General features: G+C 43.7%; 1 protein-coding gene across 1 annotated transcript in view; it reads left to right on the plus strand.

The window, feature by feature from the left end:
- LOC126473420 (putative aldehyde dehydrogenase DhaS) overlaps positions 1-17,683 on the plus strand; it is a 224,857-nt gene that overhangs the window by 137,644 nt on the left and 69,530 nt on the right. Inside the window, exon 6 of the mRNA XM_050100447.1 lies at positions 15,984-16,081. Coding sequence (XP_049956404.1) covers positions 15,984-16,081 — 98 coding nt within the window. The remainder of the gene's footprint in view (positions 1-15,983; positions 16,082-17,683) is intronic.

Below are 17,683 nucleotides of genomic sequence, written 5' to 3' on the forward strand. Positions count from 1 at the left end.
GGTTAGGGTTTTAAAGTTTTGTGAATTGTCCAGTGTTTTTAACAAGATTTTAAGGAGATGTTCTTAATGTGTCAGAGGATGGCTGGCTCACCCTAATTTTTTGTAGGTGGTCAGCCAGCCCCATTTTGCTGTGCTTTTCTTTTAGTTCTTCTGTGTTTTGTTTTCTCTCTGTTTGAATTTCTTAATTAGCTCTCTTCCCTCCTAATTGGTATTAGTGCATGTGAGAGTGCATGCAATACAGAGTGACTGTGTGGTCATTTCGAGTGCATGTGTGTACAACACTTTTAGTTCATCTCCACATTTGTTTGTTTTCATAAGTGTAAGGTCGCTGACAACCTCGCTGTTGGGTGCCCATCAGATCCAAACACAACACACACACACACACACACACACACACACACACACACACACACACACACACACACACACACAACTTATCCAGGTCCCATCTCCTTGATTTCCTACCTTTTTCTAATTTCTGCAGTTTTAATCTACAGTTCATGAACAATAAATTGTGGTCAGAGTCCTCTTTTGCCCCTGGAATTTTTTTACAATTTAAACCTGTTTTCTAAATCTGTCTTTCCATTATATAATCAATCTGAAACTTTCTGACATCCCCAGACCTCTTGCATGTATACAAACTTCTTTTATGATTCTTAAGCCAAGTGTTAAGGATGATTAAATAATGCTCTGTGCAAAGGTCTACCAGGCAGTTTCCTCTTTCATTCCTTTCCTCCAGTCCATATTTACTTACTATTTTTCCTTCTCTTCCTTTTCCTGCTATCAAATTCCAGTACCGCATCACTATTAAGTTTTCGTCTTCCTTAACTATCTGAATGATTTATTTTATCTCGTAATACATTTCTTCAATCTCTCCATCACCTGTGGAACTAGTTGGCATATACTCTTTTACTACTGTGGTGGGTGTGGTCTTTGTGACTTTCTTGGCTACAATAATGTGTTCACCATGCTGTTCACAGTAGCTTATCCACATACCTATTTTCTTATTCATTATTAAACTTACTCCTGCACTAGCCCTATTTGATTTTGTATTTATAACCCTGTATTCACCTGACCAGAAGTCCTGTTCCTGCTGCCACCGAACTTCATTAATTCCTATTGTGTCCAACTTCAACCAATCCATTTCCCTTTTTAAATTTTCTAACAAATTTGCCTGATTAAGGGATCTAACATTCCATGCTCTGATGCATAGAATGCCAGTCTTATTTCTCCTGATGACGACATCCTCCTGAGCAGCCCCACTGGGAGATCTGAATGGAGGATTATTTTACTGAAGAGGATGCCATACAGTAGAGCTGTATACCCTAAGAGAAAAATTATGGCTGTAGTTTCCCCTTGCTTTCAGCTGTTCACAGTACCAACACAGCAGTGCCATTTTGGTGATGTTACAAGACCAGACCAGTTAGTCATCCAGACTTTTGCCCCTGCAACTGCTGAAAAGGCCGCTGCCCCTCTTCAGGAACCACATGTTTGTCTGACCTCTCAACAGATACCATGGACCTTGCCGTTGATGGTGTTGCTTGCGTGTCTCAGTGATACAGATAGGTTGCACCTATGGTACGACTATCTGTTATCGCTGAGACACGCCAACCACCCCTGCCGACAGCAAGGTCCATGGTTCATGTGGATTACAGTTGCAGTTACTTTTTCTTTTTTATGGAATTTCTAGTCTTATCAAATACAGAATATTTTAAAAGAATGGAAAGTCCAGGATAGAATAATAACGATATGGAAATGATAGATTGCTCACCTCATACAACCCTCTTTGTGTAACAATGCTCCACCACTACAGGAGACTCCTTCAAATCTCCACTGCACCCCCAATGGCCACCAAATCCTACCTTGCAGACCCACTAGATTTACCACATCCTCAGAAACTCCCTCCTACCATCCTATAGAACCCAGAACCTAAACAGACTTGGAACACAGAAATGAATCTGTCCTTTAAAAGCCTCAGTCTCACAGAAGTATCAGTCCTTTCCAAAAGCCTTACCTTTTGCCCCATTCCCAAATTCCATCATGGTGGGACACTTAAAGACCTCCTCTCCTTCTTCCAGTCCCTACAATGACAGCACTTTTCTACTACTAATCCTACCAATCAGTCAATCCAAAACCATTATTGACTCCTGCCTGACACACTTTACTCCTCCATCCAACTGTGATACACCCATACTGCAGCCAAGTCACCCCATTAACTTTCCAGAATTTTCTAACTTCAAACATTGCCTCATCATCATTCCCCAAATCCCTTTACAAGTAAACCAACCTCACATATGCAGAAAGAACTACAATCTACCATCTAAAAACTGATCCTGACCTTATAACCCTACCTGCTGAGAAAGTCTCCTCGAATGTGATTCTGAAGTGCAGCAAATATCTGGTGGAGGGACTCCACCAGCTGTCAGATACATCCACCTACAAGCCCTGCCACATTGACCCCATTCCAGAAGTCCAGTTGGATCTCTACTCCTTCCTGAAATCCTTGACTCCATCATAGAACCTCTCCCCTGAGTCTATTCTTCTCCTCAACCCCACCAGTCCCTGCACTCCTACTGTCAACAGGCTTCAAGAAATAACGTTCATAAACACAAACATCTAGGACATCCCCTTGTGGCTAGTTACTGTGCCCCCACAGAGAGAGTCTCTACCCTTGTGGACTAACAACTTCAGCGTATTACTTGTAACCTACCTTCCTATATAAAAGACACCAACTATGCCCTCCACCGACTCTCAGCAGTCCCTGTTGTTTACCGTAATCTTTACCGTTTGGTGCTGTGCTCATCACTGTTGATGCCATCTGCTCTACACTAACATCTCCAAGGCCCATGGCTTTGCTGCAATTAAATGCTACCTTTCTGAGTGGCTGACTGATGCCAAACTTACAATCTCTGACCTGGTTGCCTTAACCAACTATGCCCTCACCCATAATTAACTTGGCATTGAAAGAATCACCTACAGACAAATCCATGGTGCAGCAAGGGCACTCACATGGCACCATCATATGCTATCCTGTTCATGGGCCATCTAGAGAAACCCTTACTAACCATCCAAAATCCCAAACCACTCACTTGCTTCAGATTCACTGATGACATCATGATCTGGACAGCAGATGAGGACAAGCTAGCCACATTCATCGAGAACCTCAACAGCTTCTCTCCCATTCACTTCTCCTGGCCCTCCACAGCTCAGCAAGCCACCTCCTCAGTGTCAACCTCCAGCTCAGAGATATCTACAGCAATACCTCTGTCTACATCAGACATACCAACCACCAATAATACCCCCACTTCGACAGCTAGGACCCATTACACACCAAGAAGTCCCTTCAGTACAACCCATGGTCATCACATGTAGTGACTAGCAGTTCCTCTCCAAATATACCCACAGTCTCACTGAGGCCTTAACAGGCCAAAATTACCCTCCCAATCTCGTCCAAAACCATGCCTTGTCTCACCAGTCACCTACCATCCCCTCTCATACCTACAATCTGGCTACAAATGAGCATTTGTCTTGTGTGTTAATACACAAGACCAGAGCAACTGAATCACATTCGCTGCCAGGGTTTCAACTACCTCTCATCCTGTCCAGAAAGTATAAATAGCCTCCTCACACCTCCCACAATAGTATTCTACTGCCCATCCAACCAGTGCCCATACTCTATCTCTGTTCTTGTCCCTTTCTCTTTTGGCTCATATCCTACTTTAGACTCAGATGCATGACCTATCCCATACTTCCTCCCAATACCACTACTCTAGTCCTGTCACTGACATCTCCTATCCTACCAATGGCAGAACCACCTGTGAAAGCAGCTTTTTACCCCCACCAAAGGACATAAAGATGGATGCAGAGGAGCTGGCATGGATGTTGCACCAGAATAGTACATAACGCTGTCACAGAGGGTGTTGTGTGATGCGTGGCATGGGAAGAGGTACTGACCCAGTTGTTTACCTGCCATTGGCAATAGGCCTGGGCTGGCAGGTCTAACACTGGTATCAGTGGCCATGGACTGAGCCTTTGCCTTGCACAATGCTCCAGTTCCATGCGCTCAGTCATTAGTTGTTCCAGATGGTCACATTTTGTATCTTCCTCCATGTCCATTCTCTACTTAATGTATGACAGTCAGCTCTCCTGCAGACTGATCTGCACATTGAGATTCATTCCCTCTTCTGGGATTCGGTTCCCTGCCTTGAAATTGACCTGCCGTCAGCTGGTGTAATTACATTCATGTCGACAGTGATGATTCCACTGTCATGCCTGTGCAGGTACTAAAGCAGCCATGTGATTTGCAAACTTAGCTACAACCACTGTGCTGCATTCTATGTGGTGATGGCTACTAACAAGCTGCTAGTCTGCATAAATGGCCACTATTGAACTGTGACCAAGAGACAACTGGGCCACCCAGTTGCTTAACATGGCACCCAACATGCTTCACTTTAATGACTGCTTCACAGTCTGTGCCGTCTGGATCTTTCCCAAGTTCTGAATTGCACAGGTGGGAATTCTTCATACAACATATCCTTCATTCACATAATTTCAAACTATAATTCCCTATACATATGTTCTCCAAAGTGCAAAGGAGTATATCACTTGTGAAGTATACACTGAAATTAAATCTATCCTACCCACTATTCTCTGCACACCACCTAAGATAGTTTCACATCACCTTTCTCTGTGGTTCTGTTTTTAACTTAGTATTCCCTTATTTCTGATGTTCTGATTATTACTTTGTCGTTATAAACAGCATTTCATTGCAAACTTATTCCTCACCCTGTCATGTCATCTCCTTCAATTGTAGCTCCTGGAAGACTGTACTAATCAAGCTCTAAACCTTACCAGATAAGGAACTTCTTTCTCCAATAGTTAATGTTTATGAAATTTTGTTTGTGTCTGTATCTTCTGCTGCATGGCACACATAAACTTTGTTTTTCTGTATTTCATCAAAGGTTCACATGTTATTTGCCATATTACATGGAGGTGTCCGTTTTGAGTTCTTTGTCTGACAGCTGTTTAATAACCAGATATTTTCCAATAGGAGTGGCTATCATTCTCAACGAATTATTTCCCATTGCTCTTGGTGGACTGAAGTTGAGCAGGCATGCAGAGGTTATACCTCCCCATCATGGCGTTGCCCAGGGTCATTTTAGTGTACCTTCGCACTTCTTACTTACAGTTGTCAACCTTTGTATGACAGGTATCCAACATCTGCTTAGCGTGTGCTATCACCTTTTTTTTATGCTTGTGCATCCTGAAGGTTTCTCAAAACAAATGTTTGACAATGGTCAGTCAAGCTGTTCACTGAATTTCTTGTTCAGTCTGTATACCATTTTTATGTTGTGTTTTCATAGTTTGCTGATTCTGTATAAAGAGAAAGCTCTGAATTTCTTCATCTTTAAAGATCATATTTCATAATGCATGGGACTCTGTCACACTTTCAATGTCCTTCGTGGCAGCAAGTGGGAATACAAACTGACAACGACTATGGAAAGATCCTTGGACAATGCAACCATGTGTACATGTAACCTCCACTAACAAGTTCAGCTTCAGACTGCCATGACCAAAGGAGACTAATTCTCACACACTCTCACTGGGTAAAGATCATATATCATCTGTTAGCTGCAATATCCACAACAGATGCACGAAGACAATATGCCATGATAGGCTAAGTGATTACAGTATTCTTTTTTTGTACTCTCCAACCCCTTCTGTCTTGTGTCCTTCCCCCTTGTGGGTCCGGGGCTTAGAATAGGCCCAAGATATTCCTACCTGTTGTATGAGGCGAGTAAAAGGAGTGTCACACATTTCAACCTTTGTGCGATGGTCCCCTGTAGGGTTTGACCTCAATTCTTCAAAATTTTCCCGAAGAGCGAGCCAATTGGGGAAGGGCACCTTACAAGGTGCATCGTGTCCATCATGCATTGAGATCTTTAGCCCACTTTCTCATTGTTGCATTGCAGTCCTGCCCATTCTCCATCTCTTGGGCGAGGACACCTTCCTGGGTGCGTTTTCCACCATGCACTATTCAGTGTCGATTTCTGCGTCGACAATGACCATGGACTTCTTTGCACCTGATATCCAGCACGGTAGCCAGACTGTTGTGGTGAGGCCGCCATGTACCCTGTTGGTTGTAGCCCCCTGACCACACAGGGACTGCTCTACTGTTGCCTGCGCCATTAACTCCCCACATATGCCATCCACCTGGTGCATCTGGACTCCCAGCAATTGCCATCCTGCCAGGTGGCCTTTGCTGCGGCTGGGTGGCAGCTGTGGGGAGGGACCCTGGTCAGAGTGGGTGGCATCAGGGCAGATGACATGTGATGAAGCTTAGTCCATCATCTCTTGCTGGTGGTGAAACACCAAAGTCTCTAAGCAATCACAAGCTCAATTCAATGCACAGAAGTATGACCCCAAATCGTTCCTCTCCCTGGCCACACCATGGGAGGAACGTCAGGCTAAGGATGGCAGTGGATCTTATTTGCCCCAGTACCTTTTATGTTCGAGAGCTGATGGGGAATCTGTCATGATGATAAAGCCTCAATTTTTTGTTGAGGATTTAGAGGACAAGTTCAGGGAGGTGGAGGGCTTGTCCAAAATGATATCTGGGTCAGTCTTGATCAAAACCATGATGCCCCATAAGAGCCTAAGTATGGTCCGGGGTATCATATTTCACAGAGACCCTCTTTTGCAGTCTGACGATGAGCTGTGTGCCAATTTAGAGCTGTAAGGTGTACATTTCATCCGGCGTGTCCACCGGGGTCTGAAGGAAAATCAGGTTGCCACCGGTGCCTTCATCTTGGCCTTTGAGGGTGATACATTTCCCGAGAAGCTTAAGGTGATGATCTACCAGTGTGATGTAAAGCCCTATATCCCCCTCCCGATGCGGTGCTTTAAGTGCTGGAAGTTCGGCCATATGTTTTCCCACTGTACTTCCAGCGCCATATGCCGAGATTGCGGACCCCCATCACAACCCCAATACTCCATATGCCCCACCTCCCATCTGTGTCTACTGCAGAGAGCACAATTCGCCTTGCTCGCCTGACTGCAGGATTCTCCAGAAAGAAAGGAAAATCATGGAGTACAAGACCCTGGACCGACTGAACTACACTGAAGCTAAGAGAAAATTTGAACGCATGCATCCTGTGCGTATGACATCATCTTATGCCGCTGCTACAACAGTTCTGGCACCATCAGCTCCACCAACCCAGGTCACGTCTCAGAGCCGAAAGACTACACGTGCCCCCATATTGGAGAGGGCACTTCCCTCCCTGTTGCTCCCGCACCACCTACTTCGGGAGCAACACCCCCCCCCCCCCCCCCCCCCCAATCATCGGGAACTTCAGTCCCCACTTCTGAGCCAGAGAAGCATAAGGTTTCTTTGGCTCCTCTTGCTAGTAAGGGGTCCCTTGCATCACTCTTCTCCCAGATTTCTTCTAGTGGGAAAGACGACACCTGCCAGAGGCTAAAGAGCCCAAAAGCAGCTGGTCGTAATGCTTCACACTCATCCTCAGTCCCGGAGACTGTTGTTGTTGTTGTTGTCATCTTCAGTCCTGAGACTGGTTTGATGCAGCTCTCCATGCTGCCCTATCCTGTGCAAGTTTCATCATCTCCCAGTACGTACTGCAACCTACATCCTTCTGAATCTGCTTAGTGTATTCACCTCTTGGTCTCCCTCTACGATTTTTACCCTCCACACTGCCCTCCAATGCTAAATTTGTGATCCCTTGATGCCTCAGAACATGTCCTACCAACCGGTCCCTTCTTCTCATCAAGTTGTGCCACAAACTCCTCTTTTCCCCAATTCTATTCAATACCTCCTCATTAGTTATGTGATCTACCCATCTAATCTTCAGCATTCTTCTATAGCACCACATTTCAAAAGCTTCTATTCTCTTCTTGTCCAAACTATTTATCGTCCATGTTTCACTTCCATACATGGCTACACTCCATACAAATACTTTCAGAAATGACTTCCTGACACTTAAATCTATACTCGATGTTAACAAATTTCTCTTCTTCAGAAACGCTTACCTTGCCATTGCCAGTCTACATTTTGTATCTTCTCTACTTCGACCATCATCAGTTATTTTGCTCCCCAAATAGCAAAACTCCTTTACTACTTTAAGTGTCTAATTTCCTAATCTAATTCCCTCAGCATCACCTGACTTAATTCGACTACATTCCAGTATCCTCGTTTTGCTTTTGTTGATGTTCATCTTATATCCTCCTTTCAAGACAATGTCCATTCCGTTCAACTGCTCTTCCAAGTCCTTTGCTGTCTCTGACAGAATTACAATGTCATCGGCAAACCTCAAAGTTTTTATTTCTCCTCCATGGATTTTAATACCTACTCCGAATTTTTCTTTTGTTTCCTTCACTGCGTGCTCAATATACAGATTGAATAACATCGGGGAAAGGCTACAACCCTGTCTCACTCCCTTCCCAACCACTGCTTCCCTTTCATGTCCCTCGACTCTTATAACTGCCATCTGGTTTCTGTACAAATTGTAAATAGCCTTTCGCTCCATGTATTTTACCCCTGCCACCTTTAGAATTTGGAAGAGAGTATTCCAGTCAACATTGTCAAAAGCTTTATCTGAGTCTACAAATGCTAGAAACATAGGTTTGCCTTTCCTTAATCTTTCTTGTAAGATAAGTCGTAGGGTCAGTATTGCCTCACGTGTTCCAATATTTCTACGGAATCCAAACTGATCTTCCCCGATGTCAGCTTCTACCATTCGTCTGTAAAGAATTCGTGTTAGTATTTTGCAGCTGTCACTTATTAAACTGATAGTTCGGTAATTTTCACATCTGTCAACACCTGCTTTCTTTGGGATTGAAATTATTATATTCTTCTTGAAGTCTGAGGGTACTTTGCCTGTCTCATACATCTTCCTCACCAGATGGTAGAGTTTTGTCAGGACTGGCTCTTCCGAGGCCGTCAGTAGTTCTAATGGAATGTTGTCTACTCCCGGGGCCTTGTTTCGACTCAGGTCTTTCAGTGCTCTGTCAAACTCTTCACGCAGTATCATATCTCCCATTTCATCTTCATCTACATCCTCTTCCATTTCCATAATATTGTCCTCAAGTACATCGCCCTTGTATAGACCCTCTATATACTCCTTCCACCTTTTTGCTTTCCCTTCTTTGCTTAGAACTGGGTTTCTATCTGAGCTCGTGATATTCATACAAGTGGTTCTCTTTTCTCCAAAGGTCTCTTTAATTTTCCTGTAGGCAGTATCTATCTTACCCCTAGTGAGATAAGCCTCTACATCCTTACATTTGTCCTGTAGCCATCCCTGCTTAGCCATTTTGCACTTCCTGTCGATCTCGTTTTTGAGACGTTTGTATTCCTTTTTGCCTGCTTCATTTACTGCATTTTTATATTTTCTCCTTTCATCAATTATTCAATATTTCTTCTGTTACCCAAGGATTTCTACTAGTCCTCGTCTTTTTACCTACTTGATCCTCTGCTGCCTTCACTACTTCATCCCTCAGAGCTACCCATTCTTCCTCTACTGTACTTCTTTGCCCCACTTGTGTCAATTGTTCCCTTATGCTCTCCCTGAAACTCTGTACAACCTATGGTTTAGTCATTTTATCTAGGTCCCATCTCCTTAAATTCCCACCTTTTTGCAGTTTCTTCAATTTCAATCTGCAGTTCATAACCAATAGATTGTGGTCAGAGTCCACATCTGCCCCTGGAAATGTCGTACAATTTAAAACCTGGTTCCTAAATGTCTGTCTTACCATTATATAATCTATCCTATACCTTTTAGTATCTCCGGGATTCTTCCATGTATACAACCTTCTTTTATGATTCTTGAACCAAGTGTTAGTTATGATTAAGTTATGCTCTGTGCAAAATTCTACCAGATGGCTTCCTCTTTCATTTCTTAGCCACAATCCATATTCACCTACTATGTTTCCTTCTCTCCCTTTTCCTACACTTGAATTCCAGTCACCCATGACATAAATTTTCGTCTCCCTTCACTATCTAAATAATTTCTTTTATCTCATCATACATTTCATCAATTTCTTCATCATCTGCAGAGCTAGTTGGCATATAAACTTGTACTACTGTAGTAGGCGTGGACTTCATGTCTATCTTGGCCACAATAATGCGTTCACTATGCTGTTTGTAGTAGCTTACCCGCACGCCTGTTTTTTTATTCATTATTAAACCTACTCTTGCATTACCTCTATTTGATTTTGTATTTATAACCCTGTATTCACCTGACCAAAAGTCTTGTTCCTCCCGCCACCGAACTTCACTAATTCCCACTATATCTAACTTTAACCTATCCATTTCCCTTTTTAAATTTTCTAACCTACCTTCTCGATTAAGGGATCTGACATTCCACGCTCCGATCCGTAGAATGCCAGTTTTCTTTCTCCTGATAACAACATCCTGTTGAGTAGTCCCCGCCCGGAGATCCAAATGGGGGACTATTTTACCTCCAAAATATTTTACTCAAGAGGACGCCATCATCATTTAATCATACAGTAAAGCTGCATGCCCTCAGGAAAAATTACGGCTCTAGTTTCCCCTTGCTTTCAGTCGTTCGCAGTACCAGCACAGCAAGGCCATTTTGGTTATTGTTACAAGGCCAGATCAGTCAATCATCCAGACTGTTGCCCCTGCAACTACTGAAAAGGCTGCTGCCCCTCTTCAGGAACCACACGTTTGTCTGGCCTCTCAGCAGATACCCCTCCGTTGTGGTTGCACCTACGGTACGGCCATCTGTATCGCTGAGGCACGCAAGCCTCCCCACCAACGGCAGGGTCCATGGTTCATGGGGGGACTGAGTCAGTGAAATCCACCCAACTAGGGAAACCCAAGGAGCAGCGAGAGAAATCCAATAAGAAAACCCCTAAGATCAAGGAAATTGCGGTGGCACCCACACGACCACTAACTGCAAGCTCTGCGGCTGAGGATGGGGATGGAGATTTTGGTGACCACTGAGGACTTAGATCTCGCCAGACCCTCAAACACAATGGATATAGACTGCTCAGGCAATAAATCTCTGGCAGCAGGTGACTCTGAGGTGTAAACTGCCTCATTGAATGTTCCATGCCGTCCCAGTCTCATGATGTCATCCTCCAGTGGAAATTCTGCGGTTTTTTCCACCGCCTGGCTGAGCTACGGCAACTGTTAAGCTTTACACATGCTATCTGCATTGCCCTCCAGGAAACCTGGTTCCCAGCAATGCGGACCCCTGCCCTCCGCGGCTATAATGGATATTACAGGAACCGTAGCGACTAGGTGACTCTGAGGCGTAAACTGCCTCATTGAATGTTCCATGCCGTCCCAGTCTCATGATGTCATCCTCCAGTGGAAATTCTGCGGTTTTTTCCACCGCCTGGCTGAGCTACGGCAACTGTTAAGCTTTACACATGCTATCTGCATTGCCCTCCAGGAAACCTGGTTCCCAGCAATGCGGACCCCTGCCCTCCGCGGCTATAATGGATATTACAGGAACCGTAGCGACTATAATCGAGTTTCAGGTGGAGTTTGTGTTTATGTCCTAAACTCGGTCTGTAGTGAACATGTGTCCCCTTCAAACCCCTGTTGAAGCTGTGACTGTCAGAATAAGGACAACACAGGAAATAATTGTCTGCAATGTATATTTTGCAAAAACAGACATAATGTCTGCAGGTATACCGTAATCACTTGTTATGCAATATTACTTATAATCTGTCTTGAGTGCAAAATATTTATTCACATGACCGGTTTCAGTTCCTCTAGAACCATCTTCAGATCTGCAATTTTGATTACAGGAGTAACCGGTCCACACTCAACAACCTTCATATGCTGCAATGTATATCTTCCTCCAGATGGTGCAGTAACCCTGAATGTATTAGCTGCACTGATTGATCAACTCCCTAAATCTTTCCTAATTCTGGGAGATTTTAATGCCCATAACCCTTGTGGGCTTACTGGCCGAGGCAGAGATGTCAAAACTTTACTGTTGCAATTCGACCTCTGCCTCTTAAATAGTGGGGCTGCCACACATTTCAATGTGGCTCATGATAGTTACTCAGCCGTTGATTTATCAACTTGCAGCCCAAGACTTCTCTGATCTATCCACTGGAGAGCACGTGATGACCTGTGTGGTAGTGACCACTTCCCCATCTTCCTGTCACTGCCCCAACATCAGGCCCATGGACACCTGCCCAGATGCGCTTTGAACAAGGTGGACTGGGGAACTTCAACCTCTGTTGTCACTGCTCAATCTCTCCCACACGGTAACATCAATTTGATGGTTGAGCATGTGACTAACACAATTGTTTCTGCGGTAGAAAACACGATCCCTCGCTCTTTAGGATGCCCGTGGCGTAAGGCAGTGCCTAGGTGGTCACCGGAAGTCACTGAAGCAATTAAGAAGCGTCGGCGAGCTCTACAGTGGCATAAGCGGCACCCTTCCCTGGAGTATCTCATAGCCTTTAAAAGGTTCCATACCCGTGTTTGCTACCTTATCAAAAAACAGAAGAAGGAGTGTTGGGAGAGATACGTCTCCACCGTTGGGTGCCACACGTCACCTCCCCAAGTCTGGGCAAAGATCAAACGTCTTTTTGGGTACCAGGCCCCAACAGCTGTCCCCGGTGTTACCATAAATGGTGAGTTATGTACCGACACAAACACAATTGCTGAGCACTTTGCTCTCGGGCCACTGCATCAGAGAATTACCCCCCAGCCTTTCGCACACTCAAATGGTGTTGGGAAGGGAACGTCCTCTCATTCACTACACACTGCAGTGAATCCTATAATGCCCCATTCACAGAGCAGGAGCTCCTCAGTGCCCTTGCACATTGCCCCAACACAGCTCCTGGGCCTGATCGTATCCACAACCAGATGATTAAACATCTCTCATCTGACTACAAGTGACATCTTCTCGTCATCTTCAACCGGCTCTGGAGCGATTGTGTCTTTCCATCGCAATGGCAGGAGAGCACCATCATTCCAGTGCTCAAACCCGGTAAAAACCCACTTGATGTGAATAGCTATTGGCCCATCAGCCTCACCAACGTTCTCTGTAAGCTGCTGGAACGTATAGTATGTCAGCGGTTGGGATTGGTCCTGGAGTCACGTGGCTTGCTGGCTCCATGTCAGGGTGGCTTTTGCCAGGGTCGCTCTACCACTGATAATCTTGTGTCCCTCGAGTCTGCCATCCGAACAGCCTTTTCCAGACAGCAACACCTGATTGCCGTCTTTTTTGACTTGTGTAAAGTGTATGACATGACTTGGTGACATCATATCCTTGCCACATTGTATGAGTGGGGTCACCGGGGACCACTCCCAATTTTTATGCTAAACTTCCTGTCGCTCCATACTTTCCATGTCCAAGTTGGTGACTCCCATAGTTCCATCCATATCCAGGAGAATGGAGTCCCACAGGGCTCTGTATTGAGTGTCTCTCTATTTTTAGTGGCCATTAACAGTCTAGCAGCAGCTGTTGGACCCTCCATCTCACCTTCTCTGTATGCAGACGGCTTCTGCATTTTATACTGTTGCTGCAGTATTGTTGTTGCTGAGCGGCGCCTCCAGGGAGTCATCAGCAAGGTGCAGCATGGGCTCTAGCCCATTTCTTCCAGTTTCCAGCTGCAAATATGTGTGTCATGCACTTCTGTCGGCGTCGTACCGTTCATCCGGAACCCGCACTTTACCTTAATGAAGATCCACTCACTGTAGTGGAGACATATCAATTCCCAGGACTGGTTTTCGACACTCAATTGACTTGGCTCCCTCATTTTCGTCAGCTTAAGCAGAAGTGCTGGCAGCACCTCAATGCCCTCCGTTGCCTGAGCAACACCAATTGGGGTGCAGATCGCTGTACACTGCTGCAGCTCTACAGAGCCCTTGTCCAATCTAAAATTGACTATGGTAGTGTGGTTTATGGTTCAGCAGTGCCTTCAGCATTGCATTTATTCAACCCTATGCACCACTGTGGGTTTCAATTAGCGACAGGAGCTTTCACGATGAGTCCAGTGACCAGCATACTGGTGGAGTCTGGTGTCCCTCCAATGCAGATCAGACATGCCCAACTGTTCGCCACAGCACACATTCATAGTTCCCCTGAGCATCCGAATTACCATCTCCTTTTACTGACTGTGGCAGTCCATCTCCCGCATTGGCGGGCCAGATTGGGGCTAACGATTGTGGTTTATGTGCGGTCCCTTCTCTCCAAACTGGAGTCCTTCCCTTTACCACCTCTACTTGCAGTCTGTTCACTTATGCCTCCATGGTGTAAGCTTTGGCTGCAGCTTCGTATGTACCTTTTGCGTGGCCCTAAGGACTCCGTTAACCCCACCGCTCTCTGCTGTCACTTCTTCTCGATTCTTGACATGTTCCTGCTCTCTGAAGTGGTTTACACCGACAGCTCAGTGGCTAATGGTCACGTAGACTTTGCATATGTTCATGGAGGACATATGGAGCAGCACTCCATGCCAGTTGGCTGCAGAGTTTTCACTGCGGAGCTGGCGGCGATATCTCATGCTCTTGAGTACATCTGCTCATGCCCTGGCGGGTCATTTCTCCATGTACTGACTCATTGAGCAGCCTACAAGCTATCGACCAGTGCTACCCTCACCACCCTCTGGTAGTGTCCATTCAGGAGTCCATCTATGCCCTGGAACAGTCCTGCCGTTCTGTAGTGTTTGTGTGGACCCCAGGACACATAAGAATTCCCAGCAACGAACTTGCCGACAGGCTAGCCAAACAGGCGATGCAGAAACTGCTTCTGGAGATAGGCATCTCTGAAGCTGACCCACGTTATGCCTTATACTGCAGTGTTTTCTGGCTTTGGGAGACGGAATGGCATAACAGAATGCACAACAAACTGCATGTCATTAAGGAGACTATGAATGTGTGGAAGTCTTCCATGCAGGCCTCTCGCAGGGAATCAGTTGTCCTCTGTCAGCTTCGCATTGGCCATACATGGCTAATGCATGATTACCTACTCTCCATCTCTTGCTGGACTGTCCACTTTTAGCCACTCTGCAGTAGACTTTTAACTTTCCCCGCACCCTGCCTTCGATGTCGGGCAATAATGTCTCCACAGCAGCTTTAGTTTTATGTTTTATCTGTGAGATTGGGTTTTATACTACAATGTAGGTTTTAGTGCATGTTCTTCGTCCCTCTGTGTCTTCCACCCTAGTGCTTTAGGGTGGAGGCTTTAATGTGTTGCAGAGTGGCTGACTTTCCCATTTTATTCTCATGGTTGGCCAGCCACTTTAATCTGCTTTCATGTTTTACTATCTTCTGTTTCTAGTGTCTCTCTGTTGTTTTCTTGTCCTCTTTTGTTCCTTTTAGTGTTCATTGCCTTCCCTTTGTTCTTGTGGCTTTTCCTTTCTTTCCGTTTTGTGTTATATGTTTTGTCCGTTTTATTCTCACACTTGTGGCATTGTTTTATTAGGAACAAGGGACTGATGACCTCGTAGTTTGGTCCCTTCTCCCGCCTTTAAACCAACCAACCAACCAACCTGTGTCCTTACTACTATTTATATTATGCAAAATACATTATTTAAATCATGACATATTAGCAATGCATGATTTGAGTTTCTTTATAATTTCTTTAAGTTTGAACCATTTTTGACAGACAATCAGAAAAGTCAGTAACTTTCAATGTTTCAAATAACATTAAATAATGTTATGATGCAGTATCTCAGCTTGCAATTATTTCCTAAGTAAATTGTGCGGTTATGAAGTAAAAAAAGTGAAAGCATATCAACAAAAACAAATTGTACAAAAAATGGAAATGGTGTTTGATTGTTTCAGTTTGAGTTTTACATTCATTTCTTTAGTGATAACAATATACTGTGGACCCACTAATAATTTTTGTGTTAAAACTTGCCTATGCTTTGGTCTTTTCTGAAGGTGTTATGATAGCTCTGTAAAGTAATTTGTTTTTAGGGTATTTGTCTGTAACTGGTAATGTAAAGTTAGTTATAAGCCTTTGGTTTTTTCACAGTGGTTGATTCAAAATCAACAATGGTTGTATTTGACAGTGCTGACCTAAATTCTGCTGTGGAAGAGGCTATAAAAGCATCATGGTTTTATCAGGGCCAGGTAACTACTTATATACAATATTACGCAATATGTGTGTCTTCAGTGTTTTTTAGTTTAGACCTGATTTGCTGTTTATATATTCAAGTATGTTTGTTGACTTTTTGTTCCTGTTATATGCTTACATGCAAGTTCCTGTTGAAAGTTGTTTGTATCGTGATATTGTAACTGCGCTCTCTCTCTCTCTCTCTCTCTCTCTCTCTGTCTCTCTCTGTCTGTGTGTGTGTGTGTGTGTGTGTGTGTGTGTGTGTGTGTGTGTGTGTGTGTGTGTGTAATTGATTTAGACCAAAAAAGAAACATACCACAGAAAAAGTTATAATCATTGTTGGCCTTAAAGTGAGTATTACAAAACAGTATATAAAAAATTTAACTATTTGTAAGCACTCTGAGCTCTGTTTTCTTCTAAAGCAATTACAGATGAAGTTAGACAGAATGGGAAGGATAAGGTCTGGTTAACACAGGAGACTGAAGTGTATCAAGGAAGATATCTTGTATGGCCACAGAGTGGTGTAGGTCTTTCTGTTTGATGCCATCTTTGCAGTTCATGTGTCAGTTTTGATAGTTATTTAATTGAAACAATTACTCCTTTGGTCTTGAGAGCCACATACCTCATCTTTCTTCCATAGGAATACCTGAGGTGGTTACTGTGTATTCAACTCAGGATCTTTCAGCTGTGACTGGCAGTGCTAATTCTTATACCACAGAACACTACATAATTGTGAGGCAAACCGCCAATAATGTGAAATCCTCCTGTCTGTAATCAGAAAAATGGAACTCAAATGTTGTGAATAAAAATAAAGCACTGGAAGAGCAAACCTAAAACAACATGGTGAATTTTTATACAGAAAACAAATAACTACAGCACTGCTAATAAAATTGAATCACCAAACAATACATGGAAGTGTGGTAGAAATGACAAGACTGGCCAACAAATTCAGTGGTTATTTCCTGTCACTGTCTGCAAACATTCCAGCTGCTAATAAGCAACCAAATAAGGATACATTGGATTTACTGACCTGGTTTCATCACCAACAGCCATTAGTTAAAATAGTATAACCTCTAACAAAACTGCAAAAATTATTACATTGCTGCAAACCAGTAGTACTTTAGGCTATAATGGTGTTTCCTAAAGAGTAGTAAAATCATATTCTGGACCTACAGTTCCTGACTTGAGATATTTTTGTAATCATTACCTGTTTCATTAAAAATTTAAATATGCCATAGTAACAAAAATACTAATGAATATAGAGATAGGATACTCATCTGTAATTAGATACCCATTTCACTCCTTCCATTCTTATCAAAACATTTTCAAAAAAGCAGCCAACAATGGAATATTGAGTCATTTTTCTGAGCAATATTTGTTAACTGCCTATCAATTTGGCATGTATAAAGTTTTCTGTATAGATAAAGCTGTATATAACCCTGCATTCGAAGTTGCATAGGGGGTAACAAAAATGTGATGCTGCTGTGATATTCTGTGACTTTGTCAAAGTCTTTGATTGTGTATCCCATAGAATTGTATTCAGGAAACTAAAATGTTATGCCAGTACTAACATCCCACTAGCATAGGTGTGATTTAACTTCCATCACACTTAGCAGAGG

This window comes from Schistocerca serialis, chromosome 4 (genome assembly GCF_023864345.2).
Source record: "Schistocerca serialis cubense isolate TAMUIC-IGC-003099 chromosome 4, iqSchSeri2.2, whole genome shotgun sequence".
In the NCBI taxonomy this organism is placed as follows: domain Eukaryota; kingdom Metazoa; phylum Arthropoda; class Insecta; order Orthoptera; family Acrididae; genus Schistocerca; species Schistocerca serialis.